This window comes from Natator depressus, chromosome 10, assembly GCF_965152275.1.
Source record: "Natator depressus isolate rNatDep1 chromosome 10, rNatDep2.hap1, whole genome shotgun sequence".
Classification (NCBI taxonomy): domain Eukaryota; kingdom Metazoa; phylum Chordata; order Testudines; family Cheloniidae; genus Natator; species Natator depressus.
In genome coordinates this window covers 71,927,470-71,947,931 of record NC_134243.1, presented here as the reverse complement: position 1 = coordinate 71,947,931, position 20,462 = coordinate 71,927,470, and the positions used below count along the sequence as shown (strand labels likewise).

Below are 20,462 nucleotides of genomic sequence, written 5' to 3'. Positions count from 1 at the left end.
CAGCTGCAGCCCCTGCTGCAAGCCACAAGCTGAAGTATTCACGGAATCCACGACTGCTATTTCTAAATCGTAGCCTTTTAATTATAGCCAAAGGATCTCCAGCTCTTTTTCTTCACTTCTGCAAAAGGCCTGTATCACATTATTAGCCACAGGGTAAAATTTTAAAAAAATACCTAAGTGACTTAGGAGCCCACATCTCATTTTCAAAAGTGACTCAGATGCTTAAGAGCCCAAATCTCATTGACAGCCAATGAGATTTAGGCTTCTAAGAGCCCAAGTCACTTTTGAAAATGGGACTATGGCATTTTAAAATGTTTTTACACCTTGATCTTTGTGGCTCCATACGGAGCCTCCTCAGTTAAAATCACAGTCTACCCAAAGGCCCCTTATTCTGTCCTTGAGCAATGCTCACATGGCAGCAGTTTTTGTATGTTTTGTAGATCACTCTGTGGAAAGAATCTTCTGACTAGATTTTGATTCACAGTTTTGAAATTTGCTTTTTTTGCCCTCTCCATTATTTTACTGTCTCATTCACTGGTCTCCTTTTTTTAATGGAAGCCTTGGAAATGGTTGCTTAAAACAGGCATTTGGCTCTTTGGATGTTGCCCTCCCAGAAGACAGTGATGGAGGAGTTGTCTTACATTACCCAGCCCACCTGTTGCCAACACAGTTTAGCTCTTTGCACCCTTCATTTACCTCTCAGCCCTTGCCATTTTCCCTCTTCATTGTGTTTTCCCCCTCTGTGACCCTAACCCTTTCAAGTTTTACTCACTCTTTCTGTCTTCCAAAACTAAGCCATTTCATACTCCATGTCTAGTTAAGAGATGGTATTTGACAACAAACACATACTGGTATCTTTTGAAGTACACAGTAAGGAGGCTTACTTCTCCGGCATGATAAAGTGCAGCAGTGACCAGAGCTCTTTGAGAGAATTCTGAAGTGGGGTCCCAGTGATCAGGAGCCTGTGGTTGGACTTGAAATCAAGCAGAGTTTTATACAGCAAAGAGTCATCGTTCTTCAACCGATGGGCTTCGTCCACACCCAGAAAGGCCCAATTAATGCTGCCCAGAACAGTCTGGAGCAAAAAAACAAAACCAAAGGACACACCAGATCAGACTGGCCCCGCAAGTGTTTTATGTTAATTTCTCTGTGGGCCTGAAGTCAACTGAGTAGTGTTGCAGTAATTGCATTCCATTATGTTCTATTCAAATTCTTATACCGCACCCATCTCTGTGGTGTCTGAGCACCTTTTGCTTTCAGTGTGCTTAACCAAGAAACATTTCCTTTGGCGACATGCCTTTGGGACAAGCGCACCACACCAATTCTGGCTCCACTCAGAGGTGAACAGAAGCGTTTACAAGCTAACACGTTATCAAATGCCTCAAACACATTTCAGCTAACAGATGGATTTTAAATTGATCGTTTCTTCTTCTTTTTAAATTTCTAAAGCACAACCCTTCCCTATCCCACATTCCTCTTCCTTTAATCCATCCCCGCCATGACTGCAGAGTCCCTGCTGTGCTCACATGCTCCAGCATGCACTGTGCTGAGGTAGCATCAACACCAGAGCAGCAAATCTGCCTGGGGGGCGGGGGAATAAAGCAGTGTATTCACCACTCCATTCCCCCCCCCCCCCCGCCCAAGTTTTCGGTTCTCACACAGGATTCAGTGACTCATTGGCAGAGCCTCCTGGCACACTCCAGGAAGCTCTCTCTTTTTGTAAGTGTAAAAGCAATGTGATATCATCCCTCTCATATGGGGAGTGCATTAACCCTACCATCCCCAGTTCCAACACCGTCCCTCTCCAGCCCACATTAAACAGCCGTGGGCAGCAAGGGAATGAAGCGTTTTGTTCTTCTTACTGGGTACGTTAATAATCCAAATTAAGACAAATACAGCTAGCCCAGATACCACAGTGAGAGGTGCCTTATAAGTATGTGTAATCATGAACAATACTACTACTGTGCTATATTTATACTAGACTCTATAGTTTTGTAAGCACACCAAGTAATGGTAGGCTGCATCTGTGTGTTCTCAGTCACCAGAGGGGTGGGGTTGGGGGAGGAATGAAACAGCTTTGGATCATCATATGTTCTACTCACAGTGTGACATACCCTGGTTTGGACGGAGGCAGCCCCATTTGCGCAGCACGAGGAAGTGTGTGTGGAATACCCCTTCCCCACTGCATACCTTATCTTTGAGGAGGATCTCATATGTTGTGATAAGTGCATTGAACTTCAGCCTTTTAGTCTGAGAATGGATCCACTCATATTCACGGATCTGGGAGAGAAGACAACAGTTCACACACAAACTTCAACTGGAGCTGCTAAAGGGGCACACACCATTATTATTATCTGTAGCACCCACAGGTCCCAGCCAAGAACGTGGTCCACTGTGCTAGGTACTGTACAGACACATGATAAGAGACAGACTCCCCTGAAGAGTCCATAATCTACAGAGGGGAGAGACAAAGGGTGGGTAGGAGGAAGGATTATCGTCCTCCTTTTACAGATGGGGAACTGAGGCACAGAGATCATGCGATTTACCCAAACGCAGAGAAGCTGTCTGCGGAAGAGCCAGTAATTTAAACCAGATCTCCTGGCAGTTTAATCCTCCCATTACCTGTAGGCATTTAATATTCACTGTCTCATTATTAGTCATAACCTGAGGCTTCCTATATTGCCCAGTAAAGTCCTACCTGTCTGCACCTCCATTGCTCAATAAAATAATCACTGTACACACATTATTTAAGCAATGGGAAGGCCCGAGACACAGAGGCCTCTACTGTTGTGAACCTGGTCAAACTGCACAGTTATAGCTATAATGTCAACCCAGAGTTTGCCTCACTACAGAACCACATGCTACATATAATCTACACACAGAGATTTTCTCCCCCGCACGCCCCCCCAGCCTTTTATTTACACACCGTATTTCTACTCATCATGTCTCCTATGTAAACGACCACATTAATCTCTGGGGCCCAGATTTCAAACTCCCTCTGCCACGAAGTCAGAGTAGACAAGGGCACCACTATCAGAAAGGGGCCGTACAGCTGATGCTGATAGAAGAGATAGGAGAGAAATGATATTGTCTGGATAGTCTTCCCCAAGCCCATTTCATCAGCCAAGATCACGCTGTTGTTCCTGAAAGGTGGAGAAACAAAAATAAAGGTGTAATAAATATAATGCTGTACCAGTTTACTAAGTGCCATCAAGTAATGACAGAGAATGAAATGTATGCCTTGCAAAAGGTCATTGAAATCCTGCCAAGAAGATCCCAAAGCAATTCAGACTGAACTGCTCTACAGAGAATCACTTATGACTGAGAGGGTCAAAGTTTGGACTGCATTTGCCCTCAAATTGGCAAGCAAATGCAAAGACAAAAGACAAAAAGTCAGTGACCACATTTAGAAGAGTTTCTCTCAAATGGTGGATCTCTCCTACAGGAGATGGCTCAAGAAATCTAAGAGAGAGAGATTTATGTTTTATCAGGAAAACAGGGTTTGCCACACTGGATCAGGCCAGTGGACCAAACATAGTATTCCATCTCCACAGCATTGAGTCAGAGAAACACACCTGCCCATGCACATAACAGACCATCCCCCACAGGGCAATGAAGAGAGAAGATCTTTTTTTTTCCACTCAGTATCTCTTAAGCTCACAATTACGATGGTCCCCATTTGCCAGTCCTGCAGTGCCAAAGAAACAGCAATGCAGTCAAATCAAGATGGTGCTTCATGTGCACATGCTCATACTGAATCCTAGCAATGCAACTGGGTTCCCCCTCTGTTTCCAAAGAGAGAGAATTTTTCCTCCCCTTTTAGGAGGCAGCCTGGATATTTTTGCTGGATGCGTGTGACAATGTTTGAGATCCTAAGCTTTAAAGGTGCTGAAGCAGGGCAGGTAAAAATACAAAACATCACAACAACAGGGCCAGATCCTGCTGTGGTGTAACAGGGAAACATTATGAATAAATATGGCTCAACAGCTCTAAAAACAAGTTAATGCTGCAACCCTGAACAAAACTAGAGCATTACCCAAAACAAGAGCATTACATACTTGCACCACGAGTGAGCAAGCCAGTTGAGCCCCTCCAGCTGGTAATCTCGGAGCTCCAGGTTCTCGCCACCAATGTAAGAAGGCTGTTTCTTCAAAGCAACAAACCTGGGTCTCTGCTTCAACACCTAAAAAGGCAGACTCCTTAAACTCACTGAAGAAAAGAATGAGGCAGGCCTTCAAACTCAGTGAATAAAAACTTCGGTGATACATGGGTATGCGGTATATAGAGAGAGAGAACTCGTAACTGCAATTTAGCCACACACTCAGCAGCAACAAGAGCCATCAGCAACAACAGCTTGCTAGCTCCTCCTGCTTGCCTGCCCAATCTCAGAGTATTAGAGCTACAGGAAAGCCCCCTCTGCCTCTTTTCTTTGCTTCATTCTTTTATGATCTCCCTTCCCCCTTCATTTTAATTGATATGGTGCAACATCCTCTATTCCTTTTCCTCCCTGGTGTGTTGCCTTTTCTTTCAGTAATAATAAAACTTTGCATTTCGAACTCCCCTTTTATATGTGGCTCATGAAGCATTTTACAAGTATTAAGCCTCACATTCCACCTATATGTATTATTGTGCCCAATTTATAGATGGGATAAGATGCAAAGGGATTCATCTATCTATCTGTGATATTAGACAAAGAAATTGTACAAAAACAGTGAGCATTCATTCCAAAACACTTGTAGAAGTCTGTTTTCCCTCCTAAGGAAGAGAGTATTTATATATATATATTTATATATATATATATATCCAGGAAGTCTGATGTATTTTAGATGGGTAGGAACAAGGACTGTTAAGCGATTAAAAAAATGAATCACAGTTGATCGCACGATTAATCGCGCTGTTAAACAATAGAATACCATTTATTTAAATATTTTTTGATGTTTTCTAAATTTTCAAATATATCCATTTCAATTACAACACAGAATACAAAGTGTGCAGTGCTCACTTTATATTTATTTTTTATTACAAATATTTGCACTGTAAAATAACAAAAGAAATAGTTTATTTCAATTCACCTCATACAAGTATTGTAGTGCAATCTCTTTATAATGAAAGTTGAACTCACAAATTTAGAATTATGTACAAAAAATAACTGAATTCAAAAATAAAGCCATGTAAAACTTTAGAGCCTACAAGTCCACTCAGTCCTACTTCTTGTTCAGCCAATCACTCAGACAAACAAGTCTGGTTACAATTTGCAGGAGATAATGCTGCCCGCTTCTTGTTTACAATGTCACCTGAAAGTGAGAACAGGAATTCACATGGCACCATTCTAGCTGGCATCGCAAGATATTTACGTGCCAGATGCGCTAAAGATTCATATGTCCCTTCATGCTTCAACCAACATTCCGGAAGACAGGTGTCCATGCTGCTGACAGGTTCTGCTCAAAAACGATCCAAAGCAGAGCGGACCAACACATGTTCATTTTCATCATCTGAGTCAGATGCCACCAGCAGAAGGTTGATTTTCTTTTTCGGGGGTTCAGGTTCTGTAGTTTCTGCATCGGAGAAACTTTTAAAAACTTTGCTTTTTTAAGACTTCTAAAAGCATGCTCCATACCTTGTCCCTCTCAGATTTTGGACGGCACTTCAGATTGATTCTTAAACCTTGGGTTGAGTGCTGTAGCTATTTTTAGAAATCTCACATTGGTACCTTCTTTGTGTTTTGTCAAATCTGCCATGAAAGTGTTCTTAAAACAAACATGTGCTGGGTCATCACCTGACACTGCTATAACATGAAATGCAGGTAAAACAGAGCAGGAGACATACAGTTCTCCCCCAAGTAGTTCAGTCACAAATTTAATTAATGCATTATTTTTTTTAACGAGTATCATCAGCATGGAAGCATGTCCCCTGGAATAGTGGCCAAAGCATGAAGGGGCATACGAATGTTTAGCAAATCTCACACGTAAATACCTTGCAGCGCTGGCTACAAAAGTGCCATGTGAACACCTGTTCTCACTTTCAGGTGACATTGTAAATAAGAAGCAGGCAGCATTATCTCCTGTAAATGTAAACAAATTTGTTTGTCTTAGCGATTGGCTGGAGAAGAACTAGGACTGAGTGGACTTGTAGGCTCTAAAGTTTTACATTGTTTTGTTTTTGAGTGCACGTTCTGTAACAAACAAAAAAATCTACATTTGTAAGTTATACTTTCACAATAAAGAGATTGCACTACAATACTTGTATGAGGTGAATTGAAAAATACTATTTCTTTTCTTTATCATTTTTACACTGCAAATATTTGTAATAAAAAATAATATAAAGCGAGCACTGTACACTTGGTATTCTGGTGTTGTAAAAGAAATTAATATATTTTAAAATGTATGAAAACATCCAAAACTATTTAATACGTTTCACTTGGTAGTCTATTGTTTAATAGTGCAATTAATTGCAAAACATTTTTTTTAATCGTGATTAATTTTTTTGAGTTAATCGTGTGAGTTAACTGAGATTAATCAACAGCCCTAGTAGGAACCTATTACAGACACTTCCCACTGACAAAGTTCCATTGTTATTTCCCTTGAATTCCTGGGTTAACTCAAGCCAGTTCTTGACTCCGCCAGCCTGGCCTTATTCTGCCAGCCAAGGCCTCTGCCAGCCTTGTTCTATGCCAGCCTGGCCTTAGCATGCTGAAGAGACAGTATGGATAGCTCTCCAAAAGGGAGTCCCAGCCATTGTTTTTCAAGGAACAGATGGTGTATGTGTTTCAGGGCCTTGAGAATTGGGAGAAGGAACTGAAAAGGGTGCAGAGAACCCCTGGAAAAAAAACTGACATGCGGGAGGGAGAAAGGTAAAGGCGATCTCCTCAGGTGATAGCCATCCCTGTAGAAAATGTTGCATCAACATATCATCTAAATATAGCGAGAACTTCGACATTCAGAAACCCAGAGCAAGCCCATCCACAAGAGAGAAAGGAAGCGTGCGAACCTTGCAGTCCCGAGTGGGAATGGTTTTGGAGTTGTTGCGATGGTTGAAGCTGTCAATGCAGTGTTGAAATTTCTTGCTAATCAAGGCCTCGTCTTCCCAGCTGCACTCTGCATACGGCAACCCCATCCACTTGCACAGATATTCAGGCTCATTAGAGGACAATTTCCGACTGTGAGCTGCAACACATTACAGAAACGCAACCATGACCAACTGAACTCCAAGGCAGTGATGACAGTGACCGCTGCCGCCACAAGACATGTCACAGCTAATAGCATTGTTTAGAGGAGACAAAAAGGGAGTTAAAGGCCACTTTACCTGGGAACTCAGAATGTCCCATTGCAGACTTGTTGGTCTTCACAGCTACGTTTTACAGAAGCAAACAAAGGAGAGTTTTAGTGTCTTAACCACCAGTATGAGATGCATAAAAGATATTCTACAGTTCCCAACAGTTAGGAGGGGTTTTAAAAAGTTCTCTGCAATGCATAGGAAGATTGTTAGAAAATACCACTCAACTCTTCAGGCCTAGTTTCCAAAGGCGCTGGATACTCACAGCTCCTGCTGAGATCAGTGTGATGTTACTGAGCTGCTCTGAAAGCTACACCACCACATTTTGTCACTACTCATAAAAACCTAAACCCTGAGCTGACATGCAAGCTTCACTGTCAAACCATGTTATCCTGAGAGGTCCCCACAACACTCTACTTTTGCTCTTCTACAGAATCTTCCATCTAAAGATTTCAAAGCACTTTACGAACAGTAATAAATTAATCATGGCATCCTGAGGAAATAGGAATTATTAATCCCACTTTACAGTTGGGACAACTGAGGCAAAGAGAGGGCAAGTGACTTGCTCAAGTTGTTTGCAGATGCATCACTAGAACCCAGATCTCCTGTGCTTTAACCTTTAGATTTCCACACATTACAGGATATGTAGCACAAGTTTATTCCCCAAAGAGGTGTGAAAACACCGCACACTCATTCTTGTGACCCAAGTAAAACTTGAATTCCTGGGTTTTACTATTCCTTTATTAGAAAGGTGCACTATTTCACTTACCGATCACTCTCTCCACTATCTGATACTGTTTGTTCAACTCTGCAGCAAGCTCCTGTTGGCAGCTGAAGTATTCCACATCTTCAGGAGTTACCTTGGCTAGCCTGGAGAGAAAAGAAATGGGGGTAGGGGGAGACGCATATGTAAGAACAATTCTACTTCTGCTCACTTTGTGGGTAGTGATGCTCAAGACCAGCTGTTAAAACTCTACCTGCCTATATAATTTCATGAGTTAGGGTAACTCAATCCAAGTTTACAATTGCTTATCAAATACTCCTCTTAATGCTTCTAAAAGAACAGATTATTCATAATGAAACAATACAGAGAAGTATATAATGATTTTCCCTGAAACTTTTGTGCTCCTCCACAAAGCCAAAATACATAAGCTTTTACATAAGGAGGGAACCCTCAGCACGCCGGTATCCCACAACATATTGTGATGATATGACAGCTGAAGTAATGTGTCCAGTTCTGGGCACTACACTTCAAGAAAGATGTGGACAAACTGGAGAGGTCCAGGAAAGCGCAACAAAAGTAACAGAAGACTTAGAAAACTTGACCTATGAGGAAAGGTTAAAGAAAACTAGGCATGTTTAGTCCTGAAAAAAACAACTGGGGGGCAGGGGGAAACCTGATAACAATCTTCAAATATGTTAAGGGCTTTTACAAAAAAGATGGTGATCAATTGCTCTCCATGTCCTCTGAAGGTCGGACAAGAAGCAATGAATGGCCTTAATCTAAAACAATGGAGACATCGAAAGGTTTTCCCGCTATCTAACCTACCAATAAAGGTAGTTAAGCTTTGGAATAGGCTTCCAAAGGAGGTTGTGGAATCCCAGTCATTGTCCAGCCTGTTCTTAAAACCCACCAAACACCTGCCAGGGATGGTATAGATTTACTTGGACCTGCCACAGCACAGGGGGCTGGACTTGGTGTCTTGAGGTCCCTTCCAGCCCTACATTTCTATGAAGTTGCCAACAGGCTCGCAGCTCCCACACGAAGAAACCTCACAGGCGTCTCTTCTACTTGAAGATCTATTCTCCGACAGGGACATGGGGTAACATTTTCAAAAGGACTTACAGGACCAAGGAGCTTAAGTCCCCTTTTCAATAGTGACTTCGGCACGTAGGAGACTTAGGCTACGTCTGCACCGCAATCAGAAGCGTGAGCTAGCTCAGATCGACAGCAGCATGGGCTGTACAAGCCCTGGGTATGTCCTTGAGCAGCTAGCCGGGGCTGCCACAGCCTCATTGCTGTTGCTGTTCTAGCTGCCTCCATCAAACCTAGCTCAGGTGTGTCCCCGTGCTGCTGTCACACACCTCACTGCAATGCAGACAGACTAAGTCTCACTGAAAGTCACTGGCATTTAGATGCCCAAGTACCTCAATCACCTTCGAAAACAGGACTTAGGGTCAATGTTCCCTGTAAACAGCACGCACATACGACCTCGCCACAACCTTGTATATATTGTGCAGGCTCATGTCTCCTCTTAGAGCTCCAGCAGGGACATGGGGTGGCCATTTAAGACCCTGCTCTGCCTGCAGCCCTCTGCCCACTAACAGGGTACATGCGGTCTCCCTCCTTGCTGCAGGGGGGAGCGAAAGCGTTCTGGTCTCGGGGGGACACTGCGCTTGGCCCAGCCAGGAGGCAGTGGTGGCAGCGGTGCTGTTGAGGGAGGATGCCCCTCATGCAGAAGCTCAGGTGAGGGGCCCAGCTCTGCAGTGCCAGCCTGGGTGAGCAGAGGCTCAACAGCTGTGGCCTGACAGAGCCACGGCATCCCACACCTGCACATTTGGTTTCCAGGGACACAGCCGTTGCTGATGCCACGAGGCGACGGAGGAGGGAACTGCAGCTTGGGCTCCTTCCTGGGAGCAACTGGTGGAGGGTCTGAAACCGCAAGCCTAGGGGAAAGTCAGTCAGACCCACCCACACTCACACAGACTTCTAAGGTTGCTGCTACAGAGCAAATGGCTTCCTTCTGGGACCCCACAGATATGCAATACTGGGAGAGACCACCCCCTCGCCACCCCCACCGAGTTAGTTCAGTGTAAGAAGACTTAAAAAAAAAAAAAAAAAAAAAGTGTAAGTTTTCCCAAAGGCAAATAAATGTAGTACTCTGTGGAGTTTGTAGCCTGCTCAGCATAAAGAAAGAACGTTGCTTAGAGTACTTTTTGCAAAATTTTACCACTGGGTTATGGCTTACCGCAAGTTCATGCCGAAAGCTCACCACTGAGTTACTGCGTTAGAAACTGACCAATTCACCATTTTTCCAGGTATAATACTTCTTGAGCTAGGGATGTCTCCCCTTAACACACATGAATGACTTCTACCAGCATCAGTTGGACATACACTGATCCAGAGATCAACAGACCCCGTTAGTGCAGTAAGGCTTGGCTCCAAAAACAACCTACCCCTTAAATAAAATCAGCACTCTGCAAACTAAACATCACATTGCAAAACATATACAGAGATTGCCCTGTAAACCTTGCCAATTGCCTTAGATAACAACGTCACCTCCCTACCTGTAACAGCCCAGGGATTCTCTGTAGAAAGGAGAGAGAATTTTGCAAATTTGGAAATAAACCATCTCTAAGACAAAACTGGCAAGTTTTTAAAGTCTGACCATTGCACACGACATGGGATGACGTATTTTCAGTACTATGTCTAATTGCCTATTTGTGCTGTATCATGCGACAGTTACATTTGTCTCTCCCATATCTGAGGGTTTAGCCACGCTGCGGCTGGGAGCGAGCCTCAGTGCCCCAGTAGGCAGACTCACGCTAGCTTCCCTTGAGCTAGCGCATTAAAAATAGTAGCATGGACATTGCAGCAGAAGCTTGGGCTAGCCACCCAGGTGCAGCCCAGAGGCTGAGTGGGCTTGAGAACCCCAGCTGCTGCCCGAGCCGTAACATCCACATGGCTAACTTCAGTGAGCTAGCTCCACTTGCGTCTACCTGCCCAAGCTGGGAGGCCCGGTCCCAGCTGCAGGGTAGACACAGCCTGCATCTTAACAACCCAGGGGTCAGCAGTGGGAAGCACTGCATTAAGCGACTCTATAAATGTTCTCAACTAGAGCAGCCTTGCATAGTTTTTGTGCTGACTAAGCTCCACCAGTTTAGACCCTTACCTAAATATGCTAACCCCATGTAAGGACTTTTATACAGATGTACCTGCAGCCACACTAGGGCATGCTCGGTTTCTAAACTGACAGAGTTAAGCTGGTATAAAAACTGAGTGTAGTCAAGCCCTGAATTTCTGCTCAACCAGGGCAGCCAAGAAGCAACTTGTGAGCCAAGATTGAGCCACGGGGCCTGCGGCTGCCCCCTTTTTCAATACAAAGATGTGGACTGTTGTCCCAGCATGTACTGTTTCGTCTTGATCGGAATGCAGCTACACAGGTGTGCAGGCACCCCCATTTGCTGGGACCTGCAGCCTCCGCACACTGCATCCATATGTGACTAGTCCTCTGGCACTTGGCCCAATATTCAGATTTGGATGATTTCTAAGCCCCTGAGTACTGCCTCCAATCTGACCTACATCATGGCCACAAGCACAATACCCACGAAACTTATGATGAACAGAAGAGAGATTTGTCTTGTCCAGTTGGGCGCCAAAGAAAACAGTTCTGGAACCCTATCCTCAGCTGGATAGGTTTTGCAGGAGGAAACCCAGCTGGGGCGAGGGAGGGGCAAACGAGGAAATTCTCAGGCTTTTCAATTTCCCATCATAACGACTAGCAATATCCCTCCTTATTGAAGATGACAACAGTGATCCAGCATGAGCTTCTGGCAAGTTGTCTGAACAGCCGTCACTTGGGCAAAGCTCAGGTGGCCCCTGCTATTGAAGAACCTCCTAAGCAAGGCTCCACACTGATTTTTGTCTTAGGCAAAACGTACCATTGTTTGATTTCATCCTCTTTTTTCTTGAAGTTCTCTAGTTTTTTCAGGCCCTTCACCTTCTGCTGCTGCAGGGACTCTTCACTCTCCCACGTGCTGTGAATGTACGACCAGCTCTTCCACTTGATCAAGTATTGAACCTCTCCCTCATCCTTTTCAGGGTCAAAGTCAGCGCTGGGGTTGCCGTTAGCCTCAGTCTCATACACAGTGGTAGAAGCACCAGTGGCTGAAAAAAAAGTTGCAAATTAAATTGGTTTGCAATTGGTGCTTTTGTTAGCCAGGCACTGAAATAAACTGAACAGAGTTGAAGCAGGGAGTTGTTTTTCTAGCTAGTGTGTCTTTTATGGCAGCACATCCCACAGAACATCCCACAGAGCCCCTGATCCTACTACAACCATACAGAAGTATCTCTCGACACAAAATGCCCCTTAGAAATTTTTTTTTTTTTTTTTAAAGTACATCAGAAACAGGAAGCCTGCCGAACAATCAGTGGGGCCACTGGATGATTGAGGTGCTAAAGAAGCACTCAAGGAAGACAAGGCCATTGTGGAGAAGTTAAATGAATTCTTCCCATCGGTCTTCACTGCAGAGGAGGTGAGGGAGATTCCCACTCCTGAGCCATTCTTTTTAGGTGACAAATCTGAGGAACTGTCCCAGACTGAGCTGTCAAAAGAGGAGGTTTTGGAATAAATTGATTATATTAAACCAGGGATTCTCAAACTGGGGGTCGGGACCCCTCAGGGGGTCACAAGATTATTACATGAGGGGTCCTGAGCTGTCTGTCTCCACCCCAAACCCCGCTTCGCCTTCAGCATTTATAATGGTGTTAAATATATTAAAAAGTGTTTTTTATTCATGGGGGGGAGGGGGTCGCACTCAGAAGCTTGGTATGTGAAAGGGGTCACCAGTACAAAAGTTTGAGAACCACTGTATTAAACAGTAATAAGTTGCCAGGACCAGATGATATTCACGCAGGAGTTCTGAAGGAACTCAAATATGAAACTGCAGAACAACTAACTGTGGTATGTAACCAACTGCTTAAAATCAGCCTCTGTACCAGATGATGGAGAATAGCTAAAGTAACGCCAGTCTTTTTAAAAGGCTCCAGGGGCAATCCTGGCAATTAGAGGCCGGTAAGCCTAACTTCAGTACCATGCAAATTGATTGAAACCATAGTAAAGAACAGAATTATCAGACACCCAGATGAACACAATGTGTTTGGGAAGTGTCAACACAACTTTTGTAAAGGGAAATAAATCATGCCTCACCAATCTACTAGAATTCTTTGAGGGGGGCCAACAAACACACGGAAAAGGAAATTTAAAAATCCTTCTCCAGTAGTGGAAACCCAAACACTTCAGCAGCATTACACCAGTGCAGGAGAACCAGAGCATTGATGTGACTAGACCCAGAATCCTAGTCTGACTCTCAAAGCTACACACCTCCTTTCTTTCCAATCCTGATGTCCATGACTTTCTCAATGGTCTCGCTGTTGTCCTGCTGTTCGTCGGCCCCTTCCCCGGTCATCTCAATCAGGTCATCGGAATCCGTCTCAAAATCATCATCTTCTTTGTAACTGCACAAGACCAAATACCAAGCTGATAAAAAGCTCTCGTCTTTCCTTAAATCTAAAGCCATACGCACACAGCATGGCATGGCACAGGCAAGCCCCTCCAGCATTTATTTTGGGTTTGACTGTGTAATACATTGCTCGAGTTTCTCAAATAAGGCATTCAGCTTGGCTAAAAGTTTACTCTCTACCTCTTAAAAAAACACGGATAGTTATACAAGATCAGACCAGTGGTTCATCTAGTTCAGTCTCCTGCCTCTGACAGTAGCAGCTGCTTCAGGAGGTAAAAACCCCTGCAGTCAGCAATTATGGAATAACCTGCTTACGGGGAATGTTTCTTTCTATCCCTCACTGGTGAGAGGCTGGTCTATTCCCTGAAGCATGAGAATAATAATACGTTGACTGCTTCAATAGGTGTCCACCAGATGCTGGGAACCCGTATCTCATCTTTTACAAGCTTTTAGCTACTGACAAGTATCTGCATCTGGTAATTTTGCATCCGTTTCTGTTAATACTTTGCACTTCTGTAGCATCTTTACTCTGATCTCAAAGCATCTTAGAAACATGAACTAAACCACCCAAAACCCATCTGACGTAGTAAGCAAGTACTGTATGCTTTATAGTAAATGGATACAATGAGCTATCAAGAGGTTAAATGACCAAGAACCAGATCCTGTAAAGAGAACCCAACACAAGAGACAGTGGAGTTCCACGCAGTGTAGAGGTTTGCCTGCAGGGTACTCCTTGCCTTGCTCCAAATCACACAGCAAGTCTGACATTAACCAGGTATCCTGACTTCTAAGCCCCAGCTCTGATGACTACGTAACTCAAAACCCCTGCAGTACCTGACATTTTTAGCCGCTCTGCGCCGGGTTTGCCTTTTGGGAGTCTCATCGTCTTCTTCATCATCTTCATCTTCAGACGAGTCTTGTTTCTTTCTCCTCTTACCACGTTGGGGCTTGTGGGGCTTTTTAACACTGGCTTTGACCACTGCTCTAAAATGAGTATTGATAAAAAGATATAATACAGTGCATTGTACACAAGGAGTGCATTTCAGCAGGCCTTCGCAGTCCACAAGGAAGTGTATATCCCAAACATTAGATGCCTAAAGCCTGAATCGCCTCTCATGTACACCAGTGTAAATCAGGAACAACTCCACTAACATCAGCAGAGTTACACCAATGTATACCAGTTTCACATGAGAGGAGAATCAGACCACAGAATAAGCGAGAACAACAACGAGGGAAAAGATCAGTATGGGCATGTAGACAATGCCCTCTCCATTCAGGGCAGGACTGGTCCCTTCTGCATATTAGCCAGTCATTTAATAAATTACTCAAAGGATAAGGTTTCCAACCGCTTCCCCCAGGAGGCTGTTGCACACTTTGGCTGACTGTTAATTTGTCCCTTGGCTGCTCCCAGAACACACACCTGCTCCCACAGCAATTTCCTATGGAATGTCACTTACTGGGTACCTTTAAAAGCAGTGGAAGTTAAAGAGACATACAATATAAAAGGGAAAGTAAATTCAATCCCTCCTCACCTTCTCAGGACTGGTCTCCTGGCTTTAACTTTCTTCTGTTCTGGTTCACTTTCTGCACTGGAGCCTTGCTCCGCACCGTTTTCATCCTCCTCTTCCCCAGAAGCCTCCCTTTTCCATTTACCTCTAGGGACAAAAACAGAAGTCAGGAGGGATACTGGAACTTTGACGCCATTGGCTGGCTAAACAAAGATTCAAGTCCTCAGGTTTAAATGCCAACACATGAGCTCCAGGACACAGAAAGTTCAACACTGGAACTGCAATATAATCACTTGTTCAGCACTGGTAATGAGGGAAAGCACCTGCGTTTCATGTTGCGATTCCCTACTTCTAGCCCTATACCTCAATCACCGAGACTTTACCCAACCTAGTTATGCATTTTCTAAAGTCAAAGCAATGCTGGAAACATAGTAATATGGTACATTTACTAGAGCTGCCATTTCTTACAGCTTGAAATGTAAGCACTCCATTTTATTTTTAATATTTATTTATGCATGCTGAGCTTATCTGGGGAACCCTAAGAGTGGTTTCTAGGACTACTGCCTACATATTTCGGAAAAGCATTGGCTTTGGAATAGTGAGTGTGGTCTAAGTCAGTGGATCTCAACCAGGGATCCGAGGCCCCCTGGGGGGTCGTGAGCAGGTTTCAGGGGGTCTGCCAAGCAGAGCTGGCATTAGACTTGCTGGGGTCCAGGGCCGAAAGCCAAAGCCCCACCTCATGGGGCTGAAGCCTGAGTAACTTAGCTGCATGGGGCCTCCTGTGGCATGGGGTCCTGGGCAGCTGTCCGGCTTGCTTCCCCTTAACACTGGTCCTGGCTTTTATATGCAGAAAAACAGTTGTGGCACAAGTGGGCCGTGGAATTTTTATAGCACGCTGGGGGAGGCAGGCTCAGGAAGGAAAAGGTTGAGAACCCCTGGTCTACGTTACGGCACATTCACATATATATTCTAGGTTCTCATAGAACCTTATTCTGTTGCTCCTTATTGTATCAGGTCACACACAAATTATTTAAAACTCTAGATGCTTAAAGATTTTTAAGAGCATAAGAAAAGGAACTAGATTTTGTGTGCTTTCACAAGGATGAAATTCTCTTTTTATTGGGAAGACAAGCCTGTAGGAACATGTTGAATGGAAAAGGTGACATTACATGAATGTAAAGGAATACCATCAAGCAGATGGGGGAGGAGGGGTTATTTTACAACATGAGAGCTCTCCAGAAGTTTATTTTATTTTATAAGAGAATAATATAAAACCTAATATGAAGACCAAAAAAACATGCAAATATCTCTAATCAAAATTTTTTTTTTAGGGGCTCAGGACTTAAGTTTTCTTTCCAGTGCTGGAAACCTGAAAAACATTAGCATTAAACTAGTGCATGAAAGAGCCAAAAGAGGTGAAACCAACTAGCAGCAGAAAGCGAAGCTGACCAGCTCCCTGCTGAAGCTGAGTAAAGCGCAAAAAAGTAAACAAACAGATTTATAAATGGCAGGTTGTTTTACAAGTTGTTTCAGGTTTTATAATTTGAAGTGTTATTAATGAAAACCGATTACATGATTTTTATGTATGTTTATCTTTACAGTGTCCCTCAAACATAGCTGAATGCCAACTGTCTGTTAAAATTTAGAATAAAACCTTAACAATTCAAAACCCTCTCCATAGAGACTTACGGTTTTCTCATTTGCTTCTGGCCTCTTCTTTTTGGGCTTTCATTTTCAGATTCACTACTTGCCTTTAATTAAAAGAAAAGATCAGGTTGTAGACTTCACTCCATATTCTTTCCTTTAAGAAGCCACTGAAACACACACATGGTCTAAGCTTCAAAGCAGCCCAAGGACTATCCCTTGCTGCAATGCTAGTATTAAAACGTGACACTGTTGTGCAACCATACCACTTAATAAAGGTGACCAGCTACCCAACACCATTAACTTTGGATTCTGTAGACAGTGGTCACAAGGTTAGTGCAATTGCTTTCAGAGGATGAGGGATTACAAATGCAACTCAGAAGAAAGGGTGAAAAGCTCTAGGGTAACATGCATCTTGCAGTTCTGGAGCCTCCGGAAGGGACAGGCTACAAACCACCTACGACTAATGATCAACTTCTAGCGACAACCAATGCCTGCGTACTTAGTGGTGGCAGCTGCAAGGTTCACATTACACCTACTCTCCAAAGCGTACATTTGCTTCTAACTTACTTCAGGGTGCACTTCAAATGGCAAGTTTAATCTATGAAGTCATGCACTGCTAGGGTCCTAGAGATCACATGCACTGTAGAAGAAAGATGATAGGCCGCGATGCTTTTGCGAAGAGTTCCTAGATTTGAAGGCTGAAAATCATTCCTAGTATGTGAGAGTGGGGGTGGAAGGGTATGACCCGGTGTTCTTTGGTCAGTCAGAGCCAGATCTTGCTCTCTTTCAGGGCCCAGAGTAAGGTACATCTATTGTTTCAGGCTTTTGACTGAAGACATGTTGGTGGAGAACATGTTTACAGTGTTGTCAGCGCTCATGGTTTTATCATGTGCCTCATGACAGCTGGTGTATTTCTTGAAGGCCTAGCTCCTGGAGCCATGCAATTACATGAGAATCTTAAGCTACATGAAAATATTCCTATTTTCATTAAAAAAAAAAAGTTTCTAGCCCACCCTAGTGTTTGCAGAGAAAAACCTGGAAAATGTGACACTGGCATGTCTTAAAGCTGCAAAAACAAGACAGCAATGACAAAGGACCCTTTCTTAAGAAAAAAAAAAATCTCATGAGTTTTTGGGGCCTGACTCACGATTTCTGAACATTTGGGGTTGGCAAAATTGTGTTTAGTTCCATTCACAGGGCAGGCCACTGATCATTACAACTTGAGTGTTTTGTTATTTAAAATTATGAATGTGAACTAAGTGTCTGATGGGCACATTTTACGAATGTAAAAACAGTACAGTTAAGCTAAAACCATGAAGTTCTTAGTCCTCCAGTTCCCAGACAGAACCAAGAAATCTTGTATGGGAGAAAAATAAAGGGAAGAAACTTTCTTTAAAAAGGTTATTCTCTCCACTAGAATCATGTGTCTGTACTTTATTGTTCTTTACTCCCTCAACAAGACAGCAATTGGATGATTGAGGAAAAAGCTGCATTCATGCTTCTTAATCTGCATGCTCCAATACCCTGAAATCAAGTCATTCCTCCTGATTAGCTCTTAGCTCGAGATGTATTCTCTGACTACTGCTGTAATACTTTTTTACCAAGGTGTCATTAACTCAGAGGTAATGTAAAAAAAGACAACCGATTCACGCACCAAACCCTATTTTATTTAACATGGTCCAGTCATATAAGCAGGTTATCAGATACAGGGCACTCCCACATGAACAAACCGCCCTGTCTAGTGCACTTGACACACACATATAAAACACAATGCACCCATATCAGTGGGGGGGGGGGGGGGGAAGACACAGAATCCAATGAGAAATTTCTCAAGATCATATTAGAATTACAGAAAGAGATGCAAAGATTATTTGTTCTATGCATTTTGCTGATTTGTAATCTTCCTCTGGAAACTGCTTTTTGCTGCAATATATAGACATGTCACAACTGACCATCGCTTTGGTTTGTCGTTCAGAAAGGGCCGCTTCAAGCTGGGGCTGTAATTCCCAGCTCCAGGAGACAGACCCACAACCAGCTTTGATCAAGCTAGCATGCTACAGATACAATATATCCTCGGCAGCACGAGCAGTGGGAAGGGGCTAGACACCACAAGAACATGCCTAGCATCTCAGACAGAGTGGCTTGCCCCACCCACCACCACAGCAACACGATCGTTAACCATGCTAATTCGAGCAGAGCTAGTGCAGGTATGTCTCCTCAAGCGGGGAATTACACCCCAAGCTCAAAGTGCTGACACACCCAAAGATGGTGTCCACTGTTCGTATGCTGGCACTCCAATTTGCACCACCTACCCAACCATATCATACCTTATCACGAGCTCTTGAGGATTAAGCCTTCCAGTGCAATAATTTTTTAAAACCTCCTGGGAGAGAACACCCAGCAAAGATATTTTCTCTACCTTCCCCTCTGAAACACGGATTTGGCCTCCATTATTTGGTTTGGGGAAGGCATGAGGGGATATTAATATTCCAGGTATACCCAATTTGGTGTACTATTTCTCATACCACAACCTGAGAGCATATCACAACCTGAGAGCTAATACTGTGCAGGCTGGAAGCTGCAAGGGGTTGAATCCTCCAGGGAGGTGTGAGCACCTGCAGCCCAGTGCATGATCCAGCCCGATGTCACAATGCAGGGAACAACCAAACAAAGCTTACACCTCAGTGACATTAATACAAGAACTTTGTGAAACAGCGTAAGCTGGAATGTTCATTCAGGAGACAGCTCATGGACGCTGGAGAATGCACCCCTCACTTCCGCTTTCTTCCTATTCCTTTACTTCAATCTTTTTCATTCTTCCCTCTCATTGGTTTCTTTTCTTATTTGCACTGTATCCAACTGTTTGAAAAACTCTCCCTATGATCTGAGACAGTTTTATCTGTGACAATATTTTGTAGTGAACTTGTGTTTATGAATCCGTGCATTGTGCCATCTGACTGCGATCAACATAAAATTAAAAATAAAAAAAACAATCTGGTAAATCAGGCTGATAAACATGATGAACCATATCACTGCAACAAAGTTTAAGCAGAATCCACCATGGATTTCAGTCCTGTCATTGCAAGAGAATGTATGAATCACTACTAGATATCGATTCTCTATTATTTTGCCAAGAATAAAGCTTGGTTAAAAAACTTCTATAGGATGCATTCCTGCCCTTCATTAGCGATCTTTCCTTCTCACTCAACTATTTAAAGTATGCTGTAATTCTCCCCTTCCCCGCCCCCGGTTTGGGACCCGTTCAAGCAACGGCTTTATCCCTTTCCTCACCACATCTATTTTTTTGCTTCATCTTTTGATAAAAACATGAATAAAATGGGCTAAGTTTATTCCGTCAAACTCTCGCCACAGGAATTTGGGTTAGAAAATAATCCAGTTTGGAAGAGAACAACAATACCATTTTGTTGCACACACTCTTTCTAAGGGTATGTCTTCACTACCAATGTTAAAGTTCTGCCGGGGCAGTGCTTTAACGTGCCTGTGTAGTCGGCTGTAACAACAACAAAAAACCCCACCCCAACGAGGGGAGTAGCTTCCATAAGCACATCCCTCACCCTCTAATTCTGCTAACTCCCCATTTGCTTCAGGGGACAGTTAGAACAGTTAGACAGTTGTGGTCGACAGAGACCTTCCTGACAGCCCACAGAATAAAATACTTAGAACCAAGCAGCCTAGCATGGCCCATGACAGTGTCTTTGGCTCACCTCACAGTATTAAAAAGTTTAAGAATCACTATGGTAGATCAGGTAACTACTGCAGATCATGTTTTAG

General features: G+C 43.5%; 1 protein-coding gene across 5 annotated transcripts in view; it reads right to left on the bottom strand.

Annotated features, from left to right (window-relative positions):
• The window catches only part of CHD2 (chromodomain helicase DNA binding protein 2), an 84,812-nt gene that overhangs the window by 40,476 nt on the left and 23,874 nt on the right, over positions 1 to 20,462 (bottom strand). For all 5 annotated transcript variants that reach the window (XM_074966509.1, XM_074966510.1, XM_074966511.1 and 2 more), the window contains 12 exons: positions 16,713 to 16,774; positions 15,048 to 15,170; positions 14,350 to 14,499; positions 13,377 to 13,510; positions 11,935 to 12,160; positions 8,042 to 8,142; positions 7,303 to 7,347; positions 6,988 to 7,163; positions 4,059 to 4,183; positions 2,927 to 3,143; positions 2,191 to 2,280; positions 885 to 1,075 (listed from right to left, as the gene is read on the bottom strand). In XM_074966509.1, the coding sequence (XP_074822610.1) occupies positions 885 to 1,075; positions 2,191 to 2,280; positions 2,927 to 3,143; positions 4,059 to 4,183; positions 6,988 to 7,163; positions 7,303 to 7,347; positions 8,042 to 8,142; positions 11,935 to 12,160; positions 13,377 to 13,510; positions 14,350 to 14,499; positions 15,048 to 15,170; positions 16,713 to 16,774 (1,640 nt within the window). The remainder of the gene's footprint in view (positions 1 to 884; positions 1,076 to 2,190; positions 2,281 to 2,926; positions 3,144 to 4,058; positions 4,184 to 6,987; positions 7,164 to 7,302; positions 7,348 to 8,041; positions 8,143 to 11,934; positions 12,161 to 13,376; positions 13,511 to 14,349; positions 14,500 to 15,047; positions 15,171 to 16,712; positions 16,775 to 20,462) is intronic.